Source organism: Trichosurus vulpecula, chromosome 5 (genome assembly GCF_011100635.1).
Source record: "Trichosurus vulpecula isolate mTriVul1 chromosome 5, mTriVul1.pri, whole genome shotgun sequence".
Lineage (NCBI taxonomy): Eukaryota > Metazoa > Chordata > Mammalia > Diprotodontia > Phalangeridae > Trichosurus > Trichosurus vulpecula.
Window position 1 is genome coordinate 112,558,040 of NC_050577.1, and position 18,034 is coordinate 112,576,073.

Below are 18,034 nucleotides of genomic sequence, written 5' to 3' on the forward strand. Positions count from 1 at the left end.
TAGAATTGGTTCAGAGCCATTTTTTATAGGTTTTTGGAGGGACTCGGCAGGGGAGCTCACACTAGTCCCTACTTTCCTGCCACCATCTTGGCTCCGCCCCCTGATCTGCTTTTCTAAGGAAAGCAACTTTAAGGAGTTTACAACCTCACTTTAATTAAACATACATATATCATTCACTTAGTTCAGGGGGAAAAGCCAACACCCTGAACTTCAGAGAGAATACAAACAGAAATTACAAGCATACATTATATAAACAGAGCAAATAAACTCGAATCAGCCAACAGGCTTCTAGCTCTCTGTCCATGCAATACACCAGCAGTTACCAGAAGGAGAAGCACCAACACCTGGGTTTTCAAAGCCTGGAGTGGGGGTTGCTTCAAAGGCTACCCAGAGTCTTGTTACCAATAGTCTTTCCATGAGTGTGCCCCCAAAGGCAAAATGCTAACCTCTGGGTTATATACACTTCTTCAGGGTCAAAGGGCATCACAACCATGTGACTCAAACCCACATGACTTAGGCCTTCTTGTGACTTAAAGGCTTGCTTAAGGCCATAGGGCATCACAACGGTGCAACTCAAATCCATGTGAACTAGGCCTTCCTTTGATGTAAGCGGGTTCATCAAAGACTCCCAATTGAATCAAAGATTCCTTAGCGCTGAGAAGCACTCCGAAACAAAGACAACAAAAAGTCCACTTTGCTTGCCATTACATTTGAAAAGCAAAACTCATCAAGGGACTTGATTACCCCACCCTAATTTTCATAACAGCTTTCCCTGAGGGAAGATATTGCACCTGCTGGTTCTTTAGACCATCTTCTATGGTCTAGAACAAGAGGTCTGGGCATGGTGGGTACTCAGTAAAAACTGGTGACTTTTTTCTTATAGAATGATATCCTACCAAGTCCCAGCATGAAAGACCAAGACAAGAAGCAGAATAGACAGGCCCAGCCTCACAGCCACAGGAAAACAGATGTCCAGCAACTTGCCTACAGCATAACTGATGTCCCGCCCTGGTACCTCTGCATCTTTCTGGGGATTCAGGTAAGAACATCAGGCCAAAAAGCCCCAAAACCAACCCCAGAATTCAACATTGAAAAAACCTGATTCTCAGCTGAAATGATGGGCTTTTTAGACTTGTTTGAACATCCCAAAAACCTAACTGGTCTGAGGATCTAAATACAACTACAAACTCAGGTTTTGTCAACACTGGTTTAACATATTGTAGTGTTCTTGAGTAATGAGCAAAGCCATCGTTTTGTCTTACTGTCACAGAAATAATGCCTGATTGCTATTCGTTTGCCCTTCCCTGACAATGAAAACTTAATGTGATTTTGAGAGCTCAGGGAACATGACTGGAGGTGGGGATGGGGTTGTGGTTGGCACAGTTTCTAGAGGGTTAGACCTGGAGTTGGCAAGTTCATATCCTGTCTCAGACACTTCCTAGCTGCCTGGCCCTGGTAAGTCACTTCATCTTTCAGGCTCAATCAACCAAGCAATCAATCAATAAACATTTATTAAGCTCCTACCATGTGCCAGGCTCTGTGCCCTAGTTTCCTCATCTGTAAAAACGCATTTGCCACCCAGGGCTGTGAGATTAAAAAAAGATAACATGGAAAGCACTTTGCTAACCTTAAGGTAGTAAAGATGGTGATGGTGATGATGGTGATGGTGACGATGATGATGATGATGATGGTGACGATGGTGATGGTGACGATGGTGATGGTGATGACGGTGATGGTGATGATGATGATGGTGGTGGTGGTGGTGATGATGATGACGATGATGATGGCTAAACTGAGCACAAAGTAGTTTGGCAACAGAGAATGGAAGGAGGGGTCACCACACCTGAACCTGTTTTCTGGAGTGGCTCAATTTCTATGCAGTGCATGTGAGGCTAGGACTGGGGACTGAATGTCCATATGGACGAATTAGCTTTGCTCAGGAAAAGAAAAAAAAGATGGGCACAGAGTGCTCCCTGAAACCTGGCTGACCAGCAAGTCAGCAAATGCTAGCTGAAGATCTTTAGCCAAGTGAGATTTCTCAATTTGACTCCTTGCCATCACTAGGAAAACAGTTTCAAGTGGTTCTTCCTGTGATGTGATCTTCAGAATCTTTTTTTCTTTTCTTTCTTTCTTTTTTTTTGTACATTAAGGAAGGAAGGAGACAAGTATTTATTAAGCCCCTACAGTGCCAGACACTGTGTTAATATTATCTCATTTTATTTTCATCTTCACAATAATCCTGGGAGGCAGATACTATTATTATCATCCCCACTTTACAGTTGAGGAAATTGAGCCAAACAGAGGTTAAGTGACTTGCATAGGGTCACAGAGCTAGTAAGTATCTAAGACTGGATTTGAATCCAGGTCTTTCCTACTCCAGGCCTTGCTCTCTCTATCCACTTCTCTGAGGAAATCCCCAGAAGAAAAAGTCCCTCAGCCTGCATTCCCAGCAGTTCTCACTCCCTCCTATCCACCCCCACCCCCCTGCCCCACCCCGCCCACATTGTAACCCACTCATCTGTTCTCCACCACTACATTCCTAATGCTGGGAAATTAGGGCAGGACTCAGCAAACAATAGAAAAGGTTCCTGGCAGACAATGGTCAGCATCAGAGAATGTGGTGATGGGAAAAACCAGTTTGGGCTGTTAGTCTCTAGCTTCCAGCCATCCCTGACTTTGTCTGTCATTGTTGTTCAGTCTTGTCTAACTTTACATGACCCCATGGATCATACTGCTCATGGGGTTTTCTTAACAAAGATACTGGAGGGGTTTGCCATTTCCTTCTCCAGTAGATTAAGACAATTAGAGGTTAAGTGACTTGCCCAGGGTCACACAGCTAGTAAATATCTCAGACCGAATTTGAACTCAGGTCCTCATTACTCCAGACCCAGAGCTGTATCCATTGAGCCACCCAGCTGCCTCTTGTTCTGTCCTACCCACCAACCAAACCTTGGTTCTGTCCAGAGGAAGGGAGCAGCACTGGATCCTTCATGCCATTCTCATCTTTCTTCTTGCAGCATTACCTCACAGCCCTGGGTGGGCTTGTGGCTGTGCCTCTCATCCTGGCCGAGCCCCTGTGCCTGCAGCATGATCCCCTGACCCAGAGCTACCTCATCAGCACCATCTTCTTTGTCTCTGGCATCTGTACTCTCCTGCAGGTCTTTTTAGGGGTCAGGTAGGCTAACATTTCCCTGTAAGAGCCCACAGGCCTGCCTTCACCCCTGGGGCAACCACAGGGTATGTATGGTGGGCTTGGGTACTCAGGAAAACAGTAAAATGAGTTCTTCCTCTGCAAGACTGTGAGGTGGAATATTAGCTCCTTGAAGGCAGGGATTGTCTCACTTTGCATATTTGCTTCTTTAGTACCCAGCACATAGTAGGCACTTAATAAATGGTTGTTGATTGATTTAGTGCCTTTCCACATCCTCTATGTTCCTACTATTCAGATGTCTCTCTTCCTAGGTCTTCAGGGACCTCAAGCTTCTCAGAACTTCATTACAACCCATTCCTAGAGCAAGAAAAAGGCAAAATTCCACTTAGATTGGTCTTCCTCTTATACATCTCCCCATGCCCAGTGAGAGTTGCTTACCCCCACCCATACTCTACTTTGGGGATAGGACCTGGGAGCAAATTCAGCTGATAGAACTCAGGTAAGCAGTATTAATCAATGGGTCATCATTTATTAAATATCTACTATTTACTGGTGATAGAAATATAAAGAATTAAACAATCCCTAGACCCAATCTCATCTCATACCTATCATCATTGCTTGCACCCATCCTGGAATGCAGTGTTTGGAGGTGCTGAAGTAACCAAATCATGACTCCAGACCAAAACTAATACCCTTGGACACACAATATCGTTGGTGATCATGAATATGCCTATATAGTTCTGTATCGCAGAATATAAGAGACAGGCAGAATAGAAGGCAGAAGAAGTAAAACATTTATTCAGACATCAGAGGATCTAACCCTGGTGACCTAATTAGCAAAAGGGTATGGACCTTCTTACAAACAAGCCTCTCCTAATCAAGTTTCCCTTAACTAGCTTCACCTGAGACCTGTTAATGGGATTAATGGGCAGGGAAGATCACATTAACACCACATCTCCCCAGCTCCTAAACATACTACATTGACAACTCAGAGGGAGAAGGCAAAAGGGAAAGGAGACTGTATCCTCTAGCTTCTCTCTCTCTCCTTAGTGGTCATTCTGTCTTCAGTCTTCAATTCAATCTCTTTTCTGACTGCATCCCTCTTGGATACTTCCCCAGCTGTACCTCCAGGATAAGTTAATCCATGAGAGGTGGCTGCTACTCCCTGACTATTATTACCAGGTTCTAGTATATGGATTCCATATTACTAAAACCATCACCCACAAGCCCTCACTAGTGTGCTTACCTTTAGTAGTCAGTGAACAGCAAGTATAAGACATCCTCCCCATCCACACCCCTATCTCCCAAATCTAGGGTGCTCTTTTCTACAAATATAGGCAGAATCAGTGGGAAGAACAGGTACACGTGTAGAGTATATGGGTAATGAGGCACGCACACATAAGGAATGCGTGGGGCTAAGGCAACGTGTGCATAATTTCCACTTCACGAGATGTTCTTGCCCATCTGTCCATTGGGTACAGCATCTGCATCAGGCAGATTGCTCCACTGCCAATCTGGGCTTTCTCTTCAGTGAGAAGCTGTAGTCTCCACCATTTCCAGCTTCACACTCAGTTGCAATCCTCAGCTGGGGTACTGCTATGTGCTTTTAGAAAGAGTGGAGACACTTGCCCTAAGACTCGCAGAAACTTCTTAATTCTGTCTTCTTTGGGGTCTACCGTCTCCAGGGCAGTAGGAAGAGAGCAAGGTTGTCCTGACAAGCTGATGCTCTGAGGTTTAACCTTTCCTTTTGGTCATTCTTCCCAGAACAAGCCTGGCTCATCCCTCAGTAAGAGAACTCACTCTAACATATGGTGACTGTTTCATAAATTTCCCAAATCTTTGTCTCCAAAGGCCATACCTAGGCAATGGTCAGCCACCAAGCAGCTTTGGAGCTCAGGGTTCCCAAATTTTTTAAATTATTAAGTTTCTCTTTTTGGTATATGCAGGTGAGTAGGGTGGAGTTGGGAGGGAAGGAGGGGAGGTTCAGATACAATCTATACCCTTGGGTCAATTTCATTGACTACTAGCTACTCACCTACTTTTGTGGTCTCCTTCTATAAAGATGAGCTGCTCAAAAGCTCATGTCCTTTATAAGTTGCAAATGGGACTGCTAAAAGTTTTATATTATTTGCTAGGTAAAAAAAAAAATCATCCACTCAAATAAAAAAGGCCACTCTCTTATATCAACAAACATTTATTAAGGGCCAACTGTGTACCTAGCACTGTGCTCAGTACTAGAGATCTAGTGAAAATATGAACCAGTTCCTTCTTTCAAGGAACTTATATTTTTTTGGGGGGAGGGAGGCAAGGAAAAGAACATAATCATTTGTTGGGGGGCACAGAAAGGCACTGGAGCTGGGTTCAAAGCCCGGCTTTACTACTCACTACCAGTATAACCTATGGTAAGTCAATCCCCCTCATTATGCCTCAGTTTCTTTATTTGTTTAATGAGGGAGTTGGACCAGATGGCATCTAAGGACCCTCCCAACTTGAAGACTAAATACACAGGTTAAGAAAATACAAGTTATTTTGAGAAGGGAGAGAACATCAACAAAGCACTTAGTTCAATATCCCGTACATAGTAGGCACTTAATAAATGCTGGTTGACTTAAAAGTAGGAAGGTCTAAGGGAACTTTCCAGAAGAGGTGGCATTGGAATTGAGTCTTGAGGAAAGATAAGGATTCAGAGAGGGGGAGGTGAAGAGGGAGTGAATTCTAAGCATGGGACACTGCTTCCATGGAGATATAGAAATAGGAGAGGGAAATGCTGGCAGTAGCTCAGTTTCTTTGGCATGTGTAGCGTGAGAAGGGGCATGATATTCACTAAGCCTATAAAAGCAGGTTGGAGCCAAACCATGGAAGGCTTTAAATGCTAGGCTGAGGAATTTGGACTTTTTCCTAGAAGTCGTTAGGAGCCACTGAAGACCTCTGAGCAGGGGAATCTTCTCACTGAAGCCCAGATCTCAGAATTGGAAGGGAAGTCAGAGGTCATCTCGGCGTCTTCAGCCTGGTGTTGACCAAAGATTCCCTGTATACCTTATTGCCTTTCCATTTTTGGATAGCTCTGATTGTGAGGATGTTGCACTTACAGTTTTCACCTGTTGCTCCCAGTCTTGCCTCTTAGAAGTCAAGAAGAACAAGTCTAGTCTCTTTTTGCACAGGACAGTCTTTCTAGTGCTTAAAGATAGCTTTCATGTTTCTCCACATTCTTGTCCTCAGACTAAACACCCCCAGTCTCTTCAAGGGACTCTTTTCGAATGGCTCATCATCTTGGTTGCCTCCTTTGCACGAATTCCAGCTTGGCAAAGCTCCAAGAAAGCACTCAGAACTCACCCTCACGTTCTAGATGTGATCTGAGGAAGGGAATATATTGATACCACTGGTATTTGTGTGCCTCTTTTCTACCAAGTCTTTTAGTATACACACTGTCTTTTTACTCTGAATCATTGCTTCCTTATCTTTTCAAAATCTTCTGACCCTTTGTTCCATTCTTCTAGATTCTCATACACAGCTGTCCTTGATGAAAACTACTTAATCTGTGTGAGTGTATTAGTGGAGAGAGATAGTCCTCATTCAGCACTCACCCACCTCCAAGATAATAATATATGTATTTTAACACTGGCCTTCTGGAGAAATAAAAACATAGAATCTCAGGACTGGAGAGAAACTCTGAAATTGTCTAGACCAGACATGCCAAATTCAAACAGAAACAGATCCCTGGAGAATGTCCATTGATGTAGAAAACCTCAAATTAACATTACATATGTTCTATTTTTATTTATTTTTGTTAAATATTTCCCAATTACATTTTAACCTGGGTAAAGAAGACTAGAGGGCCTGTTAACCATGGGTTTGACATGTCTGGTATAGACCAAAGCCCTGTCTGATGGTTTAGAGGGTAGCACAACAATAGGGCAGAATAATCCCAGTGTGCCAGGGTCCCCCGGCTACTAACTGTGAAGGTCCTCAGCACATACACTTTGAAGAGAATAGGGATGTATTCAAGAATGTGTTACTTACTTTGTGATATCTCTTGAATGCTGCCTAGTACTCTGATATTCCATGTTTAAATAAGGCAGCTTGCAACATAGCTGGATGTATAAAGTCTTTCCAGGAATTCATATGACATAGAACACAGACACAAAAACAGGGAAAGTCACCAGATTCCCCCATAGTTGCACTACTCTGATATGAAGAGGTCTCACCTTATTCTCTTTTTATTCCTCCTTTTGACAGTCCTGCAAACACAGTGTGACTGTCAATTTATGAACACAAACTTGGGCTCTCCTTGCTCTAAAATGTAGCTTTACTGTGGAAGAGAGGCTTGTGATCTTGTTAGGGCTATTGGTTGCTACCTTTCTTCCCACCACAGCTCAGTTGCTCTGCCTCTTTGAATGTGCTAACATTGCATTTGGTTAGATTTCCCTCTTAAACTTGGATGTGGATATTCTCTTTAGTTGACTTGATGGAATATCCAGATCATAATGGAAATAGTAGCTTTTGGAGGAGCATATAGATGCTGCTGTTAAGGACTTAGGTTGAAGATATTTTAAGATTAGATCTACAAAAGACAGAAAAAAAACAGTCTGGAAAGGTAGAAGATAGAGAGTAGGAGGAAATGGTCTTTGTCTGTTGAGAAGATTTTTATTTTATCATTAAATTGAGTAATTGGTCTCAGCATAAATAGTTTATGTGAGCCAGTATTTATGTGAGCCAGTGGGGTAGATGGACATATGGCGCAAAGCATCAAGTCTGGCAGTATCCAGGTCATCAGGAATCAGGGGGACATAGACACCAAAGTATAAAGCAATATTTGTGGTTAAATTTAAATTCATTCAACAAGTATTTATCTATTTATCCATTTATATATTTGTTGTTGTTACAACACAAGACTTTTCATAACACTGGGCTAGAAGCAAACAGGCATATTTATTGATACATACGTGGAGAGATGGGGGAAGGGGCATTGAAAAACAGAATGTAAAAGGTTCCCCATAGTTCCTTACCTTCAGACTGGGTCTGTCTCATGAAACAAATCAAGCAACTTCCCTTCTCATTCCACCCATATATCTTAAAAAGAGAGAGTCTTGTGTCATTCTGGAGTCAAGGCCCACCACCCCTTCTCCTGATGGAAGAAAGACAAAGCCTAGAGATCCTGGGCAGCTTTCACAGGAAATAGGGAGGAAGGAGGGAAATACAGCTGGTCACCAGGGCACTTCTCACTCCTCCAGACATCCAGGAGCTAGAGACACTATCAGGAAACAGGCCAAGAAGGTTGAAGAATCATCCATAGGACATCATGCCCAGCAGCAGGTTCCCCAAAGGAGACCTAAACCCAGAAAAGGGAAAACAAGTATTGAGCACCAAGGTGTGTGTTTGTTGAGGGGAGAGGTATTGCAGTAAATAAATGTTTATTAACCTATTGCATGTCAGGCCCTGGGATAGTTACAGATTTACATTCTGCTGAGGGGGAAGTCAAAAGACTGAGTAGGAAGGTAGTCAGATGCCAAGAGAGAGAGATGGGGCAGAGAAAGGAAGTTGAGAGAACATTAGAATCACCAACACCCAGGAGACTTTGATCATAATCTGCCAGGAATCTGTTCATTTGGGAATCACTCCCTATGTGCAGCTGGTTGACAACTTGTTGGCAGGTTCAGCTGAGTGGTTGCCTCTGACTGGAGTTTAGACATGTAGGCAGGGATGGTGATAGGTCTTAATGACATGCCCCTGTTGCCATCTCTATCCCTGACCTGCGCTGAGGAGAAGTTGGAATGGGGTCAGTCCCAAAATGATCTGCAAAAATGCATACAGGTGTAAGTGCTTAGCTAACTATTTCCTGGAAGGAACAAACAGAATGCTATTTCTGGCTTGTCTTAGGTGTCTGAACAAAAGAAACACACTGAAAATACCTTCTAAATTGATTCCTCTGCAATTAGACAGCCAACCCCCCAGAATTATTCACTTATTTGGAGCTCTTTACTATTAATAGAGGCTCACATTTGAATGACACTTAGAGGTTGTAAGGCCTTCTTCTGACCACAACCCCATGAAGTAGGTCAAGCAAGTATTATAAGCCCATTTTATAGATGAGGGAAAATGATACTCCGATCTTGTGCCTTGCCCATTGGTTATATGGCTAATAACTATTAAAACTGGAATTCAAACCCATGCTTCCTGACTCAAGTCTTATGCTGCCTAGAAGCAGCTAGTGGTATAGTGGATAGAAGAATGAGCCTAGAGTTGAGAAGAACTGAGTTCAAATCTGAATTCAGGCACTTACTAGCTGTGTGACCTTGGGCAAGTCACTTAATCCTGTTTGCCTCGGTTTCCTCATCTGTAAAATGAGAAGGAAATGGCAAACCACTCTACATCGTTGCCAAGAAAACCCCAAATGGGATCATGAAGAGTCAGGCATGATTGAAATAACTGAACAACAATCCTAGGCAAATCATTTAGCCTCTGTTTGCTTCATTTTGCTCTGCTGTGGAATAGGGATGATGACCATAAAGCCTGTATCACTAGATTGTGAGGATTAAATGGGATATCTGTAAATTGCCTGCCTGGCACATGGTACTATATAATTACTTGTTCCTTTCTTTTCCTCCCTTCCTTATGTGCTGTCCACTACATTATGCTATCTACAATGGTTGTATGAGACTAAGGCCTTGCCCTTGGCCAGCTTTGGTGGCCCCCAACCTCTCTTCCCTCTTTGGTGACTGCCTGAGGGAGAAGCCTGGGCTTCTGCCAACCCTAAATTGAGAGCTTTCTTTATTTTGGCCCCTAAGGCCCCTGGAATTTATTCATTTCTTTGGCCCTGCATTCTCCAATATCTGACTCTGACACTCTAGTCCCCAGTACCACATCATGGGTTGCCTCTGTTCAGGAATCTTAGAATCCAAGGAATGTTTGAGCTGAGAGAAACCTTGATAACCATCTCATCTAACACTCCCTCTTTTCACATTTTATGACTTACTCAGGGTCACATGGTTAGATAATATACAGGACTCCTGGCTCTCACCTGAGTACCCCTTCCAAATTTGAGTGGCAAGGCTGCTTTTTGCCTAGACTTCAGGCAGTTGACTCAAACAGATGGATAGTTGGGTGGGACGTTAATTTTCTCAGTCAATCCCCTTAGGTTACATGATGGTCACAGAAAAAATAATGAAGCCCTTATTCCAACAAGCATATTAAGTCATCTACATTTACTGCACACCTTTGGTAGAATATACTAGATGGTACAGGAAATAGAAAATAAATAGAAGACAGGATTTCTGCCCTTAGGGAGGACCTTACAATCCTTGGAGAAGTCCATGGAAAAGTCCACATGAAAATGAATGCTAAAAGAGGCCTCAGTGTTACAGAAGTAACACCAACGTTAATCCAACAACAGTGCAAATTCCTTTAGTGCAGGGACTGTTTGGGTTTTTGCACATAGTTGGTGCTTAATAAATTATCTGTTGAATTGATTGAAAAAAAGGAAGCCTAGGAATGTAGGTTCATTTTATGTTCTCTGGTGGCATTGTCTATTTCTCTCAACTGTTTATCTGTTTAACACTAATACTTTCCTGGGATGTTATATAAGGCTGCACATCCTGGAACATTAAAAAGCCAGAAGAATTCATATGGCAGTAACCCAAAGTCAATGGAAAGATGAGCTTTAGTAACATGTAGCGCGTTACCAATGAGGACAGAGACTCTCATACAAGAAATAGTGTAAAAGACATTATTTAGAAAAGATGTCAGAATAACAGAATCTTAGAATTGGAAGGAAACTGATTTATAACTAGAAATGGAGGAGGAATGGTCCTGTGGCAAGAATGAGTGATTACAGGTTGACGGGCTGTTGGAGGGATCTTGTGTTGTGTGGTTTGTCCTTTGTTCTTAAAGATGACCATGACATCAGGAAGATGATGCTATGATTTGCAAGTGAATTGGATTTAAGCGACAGAGTGCTGCGCAAAGTCACCAGCCTCACTCTCTCCTCCAGAGCCATCTGGGTCCAGTGGCCAGATATAGATCAGGACAATTGGAGATGGCCCATGATGCAGTGGGATGCCTTGGCCTTTTTAAGCTCACTTTGAGACAACTCCCATTCAGTGATTAGGGCTGTTTAAGAAGTGAGCCAAGAGATGACCTAGGGGTGGGGAATCTGTGGCCTCAAGGTCCTCAAGTACGGCCCTTTGACTGTATCCAAACCCTGGATGGCTCCGTTAATCAAAAAAAAAAAATACAAATCACACTGGGAGAGAGAGACCTCAGGATTGTTTCTGGCCAAAACTATTTACATTCACTCTGAGCCATCCAAAAATAATCATTCAGTGGGGGACCTATTGTTGGCCAATCAATGAGAGCTAGAGTGAAATGGGTTTCAGGTGTAGTCTTTAAGAAAGAAATCTAGCCAGCAAACCCCAAGATATCAAGGTAGGCTTCATAAAAATTTACCTTCCTTTGGGCAGCGTACCCTCAGGTAATGGCATGACACCTTGAGGAGAGGAGAGCAGAGGAAAGAAATTGCCCGACTGGAACTGGCCAGTTGGGTCCCCATTGGGCAGCTTGGACTACTCACGGGTTGTGGTTTAATTCACTTGCAAGTCATGGCATCTTCTTCCAGAGGGACCTTAGCATGTGCTTCAGCTAACTTCTTCATTTTACAGTTAAGGATCAGAGAGAGAAAATGACTTGCAAGTAGGTGTAGCAGTGAAAGTTTCAGGCACTTCCTAGTTGTGTAACCCTGGACAAATCCGTTAACTAGAGTCTGTCTTTCTCAATTTCCTCAACTGTAAAGAAGGGATAATAATAGCCTTACTTCACAAGGTTGTTATGAGGATCATATGAAATAATATTTGTAAAGGGTTTGTCACAGTGCCTAGCACTCCTCTCCCCTCCCCTGCTCTCCTCTCCCCTTTCCCCCCTCCCCTTTCCTCTCCCCTTTCCTCTCCTCTTTCCTTTCCCCTTGCCTCTCCCCTTGCCTTGTCTTTCCCCTTTCCTTGCCTTTCCTCTCCCCTTTCCTCTCCTCTTTCCTTTCCCCTTGCCTCTCCCCTTGCCTTGCCTTTACTTTCCTCTTTCCTTCCCTGTGCCATTTGGAGGACTTATGGGAAAACATGGGCAAGTACCGTGGTAGGATGAGAAAGTGTAGACAACTTGTAAATCATGTTGTTGGAGGGAGTACCCACACTGATGAAATCAAGGATCTTTCCAAGCATCATAGTTAATGGATGACTCTCCTTGATATCTAAAAGGGAATAAAACCAAACTGATAAATTAGATATAAAGAGCCTAGCCTCACTAGCAGGAGCCTGCCAGGTAGAGATTATTTTACAATTTGGAGCATAAACAGTTCTTAATGGTCATGTCGAGATTAAATGGGAAAGAAGCTGGAGTTAGAAGAAGAATTTTAGCAATTTTATTGGGCAATCACATTTCATTAAGGCATATTACATGATTAAAGGGGAAAGTAGAAGTGCTCAGCTACTGATTTATGATTAGGGAAGTTCCTAGGGATGGAATATGAACCAACCTTCCTGTTGTGCAAGAATGTCCCTGTAGCCCCTCCCCTCACCCCATACTTCCTACATCTGCTCACTGACCTTTGAAATTTCTAGGGCCTCTCATTTCACAATGAGATTGAATTAAAATACTAACATTGTGAAAGAGATAATGATGATTGAGATGTATTCTTGATAAGGTATAAATGACTAAGTATAGAAACCTTTCCTGAGACCAGATTTTGATTGAATTTGGGCATGGTGGTTAGTAGTTACTGTGAGGGCATTTTTGGGTGCCATGCTAGGTCTGGCTAAGGAAGCCAGCCCCCAAACAAAGCTGGTTTGTTTGCCTCTTATCTGAGAGCGCTGTCAGTCTTTTGAATCTCCCTAATGTGAGATTTTTCAAAACATTGTACATGGGATTTTGTTTTTGATGGTCTCTGTGGTGGTACCTTCGTGGGTCCTTCCAGTTTCCAGTCCCATCATCATCACCAGCAGCAACCATCTCTCAGCTCTTGAGGCACAGTGACAGCCACATTAATGGTGGGTCCACAGTTGAAATGAAACCACATCACATGGGCATGCACCAGTCCCACTAAATATCAGAGGGGTGATTGCAAGTCACACAAAAATAGGCACTATGATAGACTGAAGGAGTGGCAGCTGTGCATCCAAGTCTAAGAGAGCACCTGGATATCGGGAGTAATTAGTTATCCTGCTATGCTTAAAGGGGTGCTAAGGATAGTTTCCTGATGCTGCTGGAACACCTGTGATGAGCTGGCCCCTGAGAGTCCGAGATGGAAGATGTTGGATATGTGGAGGATGGAAGGAGAGTTAATATTGTCATTGGAGTGCTCAGTAGTATAAGTGAGTTTGACTAGATAATGGTAAAATTGTGTGGGTGCTGAGAGATTATTAATGTTAGAAGTTTGTAGCTGTATATGGATGCAACACCAGGTATGAATCCCTGTAGGTTTGGGTTTGGGGCAGTGAGTTATCTGGTGAGTCTGATCCATGAGATAGGCATGGGGATCTGTCACAGGCTCATAGAATGATAGAATGATTCCAGGATCTGAAGACAGTGATGAGAGAGCCCTAATAGGCACTGTATCTAAATGACACACATTTGATCCCCAAAGCCAGAGTGTCAGAATGTGAATGAATCTGTGCAAACTGGGTACAATTTCACCCCACCCTACTCCTCTTCGAATATTAAGCCTAGTGCCCAATAAGAAGTTATTACTGGGGCAGCTAGGTGGTGCAGTGAGTAAAGCACCGGCTCTGGAGTCAGGAGGACCTGAGCTCAAATGCGGCCTCAGACACTTGACACACTTATTAGCTGTGTGACCTTGGGCAAGTCACTTAACCCTAATTGCCCTGCCTTCCCCCCTCAAAAAAAGTTAGTTATCGCTATTCTAGTTTACAGGCTGGAGTGAAGAACTAGGAACTCAACTTCTGGTCCTACAGGAAAGAAGGGGAATGGATTTTAAACTGCTGAAATAACCCAAATATCCATTTTGTGTAGGAGACCCAGGAAATAAATGCAGAAACAAAGTTCCCTTTGTCCTTTGGTAAAGTAACTGGGCTTTCTGGGCCCTGGATCTCTCATATCTCAATGGCCTTGTTGAACTCCAGAGTGTTAATTAACTTAGCCTGCTCACTCAGAGGTCCAACCATATTACTTGGCTTAAACATGATGACCTTAAGATTTAGAGTGGGACAGAACTTTAGAAACCATTCTAGCCCAACCTTGCATTTTACAAGACATGAAACTGAGAGGTCAAAGGACTTGCCCATGGCTAAACTGCCCACATGCCCTGGTCCCTGACATTGTCTCTGTCTCTCTCTCCATTTCCTCTCCTCTTCCTCCTTCTTTTCCTCCTCTTCCTCCTTCTTTTCCTCCTCTTCTTCCTCCTCCTCCTCTTCTTCCTCCTCCTCCTCCCACACCTCCTCCTCCTCCTCCTTTTTCTTGTTCTTCTTCTTCTTGTTCTTCTCTCATTCTTATAGCTGCTATTTGAGATCTTTGTTAGTTTATATAGCAGTTCATTAATAAAATCCTGAATTCCACCAGGTCTCAAGCATTGTCAGGCCTTGGTAGTAAGTTGGATCTTTTCTGTGCCCATTAAAACACACAGATGTGTGTATACTCATATGTACACATGTGCATATATTTACATACACATGTATGTGCATATATGTATATGTGTGTTCTGAACTTAACAAACATCAGATAAAATGGGTGTTTCCACATACATATTAGAACAGAAAAAGAAGATTATGCATGATAGTGCGGATCTCAATAATGTACAACTTGCTTTTAAGTACATGGTAAGTTCAGTCTGAAGCTTTCAAAGATGTCCTATTTGCCTTTGCTTCTTTCTAACCTTCCTTCTGTTCTCTGCTCTGCATTAAAAAAAGAGATGCTTTAATGACCATCGTTTCTTCTTTCTTTTTACTACTTTATCCTTATCCACTTTCACCCTTCTACCACCCCATTTTGTCCCCATTGGAAAAGAACTATAAAGCCCTAGGCTTATTTAATCTTAGTGGTTTCCATCTGAGATCATCTCCAATCTATCTTTTTGTACATGGTTTTTTGCAAGTTGTCTCCCCCATTAGACTGAGCTGTTTGAAAGCAAGGACTGTTTTTCGCCTTTTTTTTGTGTCCCCAGAGCCTAGCATAGTGCCTGGCACATAGCAAGTGCTTAATAAATGCTTGTGGTTCACTTGACTTTTAATTGATATTCAGTCAAGGGAAAACAGATTCCCACATTGACTGTATCTTAAAAAGTATGCCTTATTTTGCATCTTGAGTTTATCACTTCTCTATCAAGAAAAAAGTAGGTAGCCTCCTTCATCATTGGTCCTAGCATAGTAATTGTTTATTGCATTGATCTGAGTTCTCAAGTCTGTCAAAGTTGTTTCTCCTTATAATGTTACTGTTGTAACATAACTTTTTTTCTTGGTTCTGCCTACTTCACTCTGAATCAGTTCATACAAGTCTTGTCAGATTTCTCTGAAACTGTCCATTTCATCATTTCTTATGGTACAATGATATTCAATTACATTAACATATCATAATTAATGTTTTGCCTGAGGTCAGATAGCTAGTAGGGGGCACAGTGTGACTTGGTCTATTACATTCTAATTCTTTCTTTAAAAAAAAAAACTTACTTGGAGTTGCCCATTAGATAGGTACTCCTTTAGTCTCTAATTATTTGCTATGACAAAAAAGAGCTACTGTAAATGATCTTCTACCTCTGAGCCGTTTTCTTCTTTCTTTGTTCTCTTTGGAGTTATTGGCTCCTCTATTCTCAACCTGTGTTTGGTGGATTACCAAAACCGAATTTGCCCAGTCTCCATTAAAATTTGATTGTGTTGTTGTAGTACGGTGGTGATTAAGGGTTCTTGATGGCTTTGCCAGCAGTGCACATACTGTGACAGGTTTTACTGGAAATTTTTTTTGTCCACAAAAATTCATTCAACCATTTACCCAGGAGTAGAGTGGTTTCTATCTGAATTGGTGGAGGGGGTAAAATCACAGATTTTTGAAAGTACTAGAGTAAAGTACCCTAAACAGCTCCGGTTCCTCCCCTATTCTCAATGGGATCTTCACTCAGATAACAGCTTCAGACATGGGCCAACTGAGAGACTGGCATAGGCCACCATTGATCTTTGGCTTTCACATTGGGAGCCATCATCCTAGACCATACTCTCACTAGACAATATCTTTTCCCCTGCATTCTTTCCCACCCATCTAGGCTGCTCGTTCTCCAGTATGGGGCATTTGCTTTTCTGGCCCCCTTTCTAGCTGTGTGGTTCAATCTTAATATGGACTTTAACAAACTAGAACAAATCTAAAAGGGGGTTTCCTCACAACTGCAGTTGTGAGGAAAAGGAAAATGGGATATCTCAAGGGCTGTCATAGGAAAGGGCAGGTGGCTTACCTTGTGTAGTTCTAGGGTAGGATGAGGACCATAGATGAAAGCTACACAATGTTATAAATTATAAGTATAAAGAAGAATTTAAAAAAAAAACCAGAAATAGCTGTACTTCAGTGGAATGGTTTGTCTTGTGTGGTAATAAGAACACCATCACTGAATGTATTTTAGTAGAGGTGTAAAATTATCTGTTGGAGTAGGAATTCATATTTTGGATAGGGGAGGGGAAGGAGAAAAAACAAATATTTATTATATTTATTAAGCACCTACTATGTGCCAGGCACTGTGCCAAGCACTTTATAAATATTATCTCACTTGATCCTCACAACAGCCCTGGGAGGTAGGTGCTATCATTTTCCTCATTTTATCTGAGGATTAATTTGAATTCAGGTATTCCTGACTGCAGGCCCAGTTCTCTGTATGCTGTACCACTTGCCACCTCTAAAAAGTGATGATACTCCTTGGAATGCAAATGCAAACATATCATTAATGCAACTGTAAGCAGCTCACTGGACTTTATTTAGTAGGCACTAAATAAATGTGTGTTCCCTTCCTTTCCCTCATCTCCTTCCCCCAAATCATTTTATTAGTGTTGTATCTCAGCTAAAGTGCCTCTTAGATTCATAACTCATTGCTGATTTGTTCCACCCTATATCTGCTATTCCCATGTGATTCCACTGCCTTTTCTCCACTGAGCTGTACTGCCATGTACTGGAGCTATGTTTAGCTGCTGAAGCTTCTTCTTCCTCAAAGGGAGTGTTATCATTTTCTAACTTCTTTTCAGCTCTTTTGTTAGGCCCATAGCCAGCTGTGACAAGCACAGAAAAAAAATTTCTCAAGATCATTTTTTTCCCAACGATCCCCCACTCCACACCTTTTTTTTAGGAATTACCCCATGCTACTTTGATATTTACATCAGGATGAGAAAGTATCTTTCAACTCCATCTTGACCCTAGCAGAAGCTTTAACAAGTCTTAAGGAGGCGCTTAGCAACTCTGGTAGGACCAGATAGAGTTAGCAACCTTTGTTCTCTTTTGTCATTGGTATTCAGTTACTATCTAGGTTCAGGTTGTTATCTCCTTATAATTATGGGCTCATTCTTAGCCAGTTATCTCATTTAATCCAGACAACAACTCTGAAGGTAGCTAATACAAGTATAATTATCCCCACTTTACATGTAAGGAAATCAAGGCTCAGAAATGAATTAAAAATGAAAAAGAATTAAATGACTTGTCCAAGGTCATTCTGCTAATAAATGGCAAGCTCAGAACTCTAGGAGCAATGGGTTCAGGAACACAGCCTTTGAGTCAATAGAAGGAAAAGCTTTCTAATAAATGTAGCTATCCAAAAAACAAAAGGACAGTTAGGGAGTAGATTTTCAAGGACTGGAAATCTTCAATGGAGATTATATGAGTGTTTGTTGGAATGTTGTCAAGGAGATTTCTGTGCTGTCAGGG

General features: G+C 42.2%; 1 protein-coding gene across 4 annotated transcripts in view; it reads left to right on the top strand.

The window, feature by feature from the left end:
- The window catches only part of LOC118850023 (solute carrier family 23 member 1-like), a 47,428-nt gene that overhangs the window by 12,733 nt on the left and 16,661 nt on the right, over positions 1-18,034 (top strand). For 3 of the 4 annotated variants that reach the window (XM_036759204.1, XM_036759203.1, XM_036759205.1), the window contains exons 3-4: positions 884-1,039; positions 3,018-3,175. In XM_036759204.1, coding sequence (XP_036615099.1) covers positions 884-1,039; positions 3,018-3,175 — 314 coding nt within the window. Of the gene's footprint in view, positions 1-883; positions 1,040-3,017; positions 3,176-18,034 lie in introns of those variants that run through there. The other variant, XM_036759206.1, reaches the window with a different exon arrangement.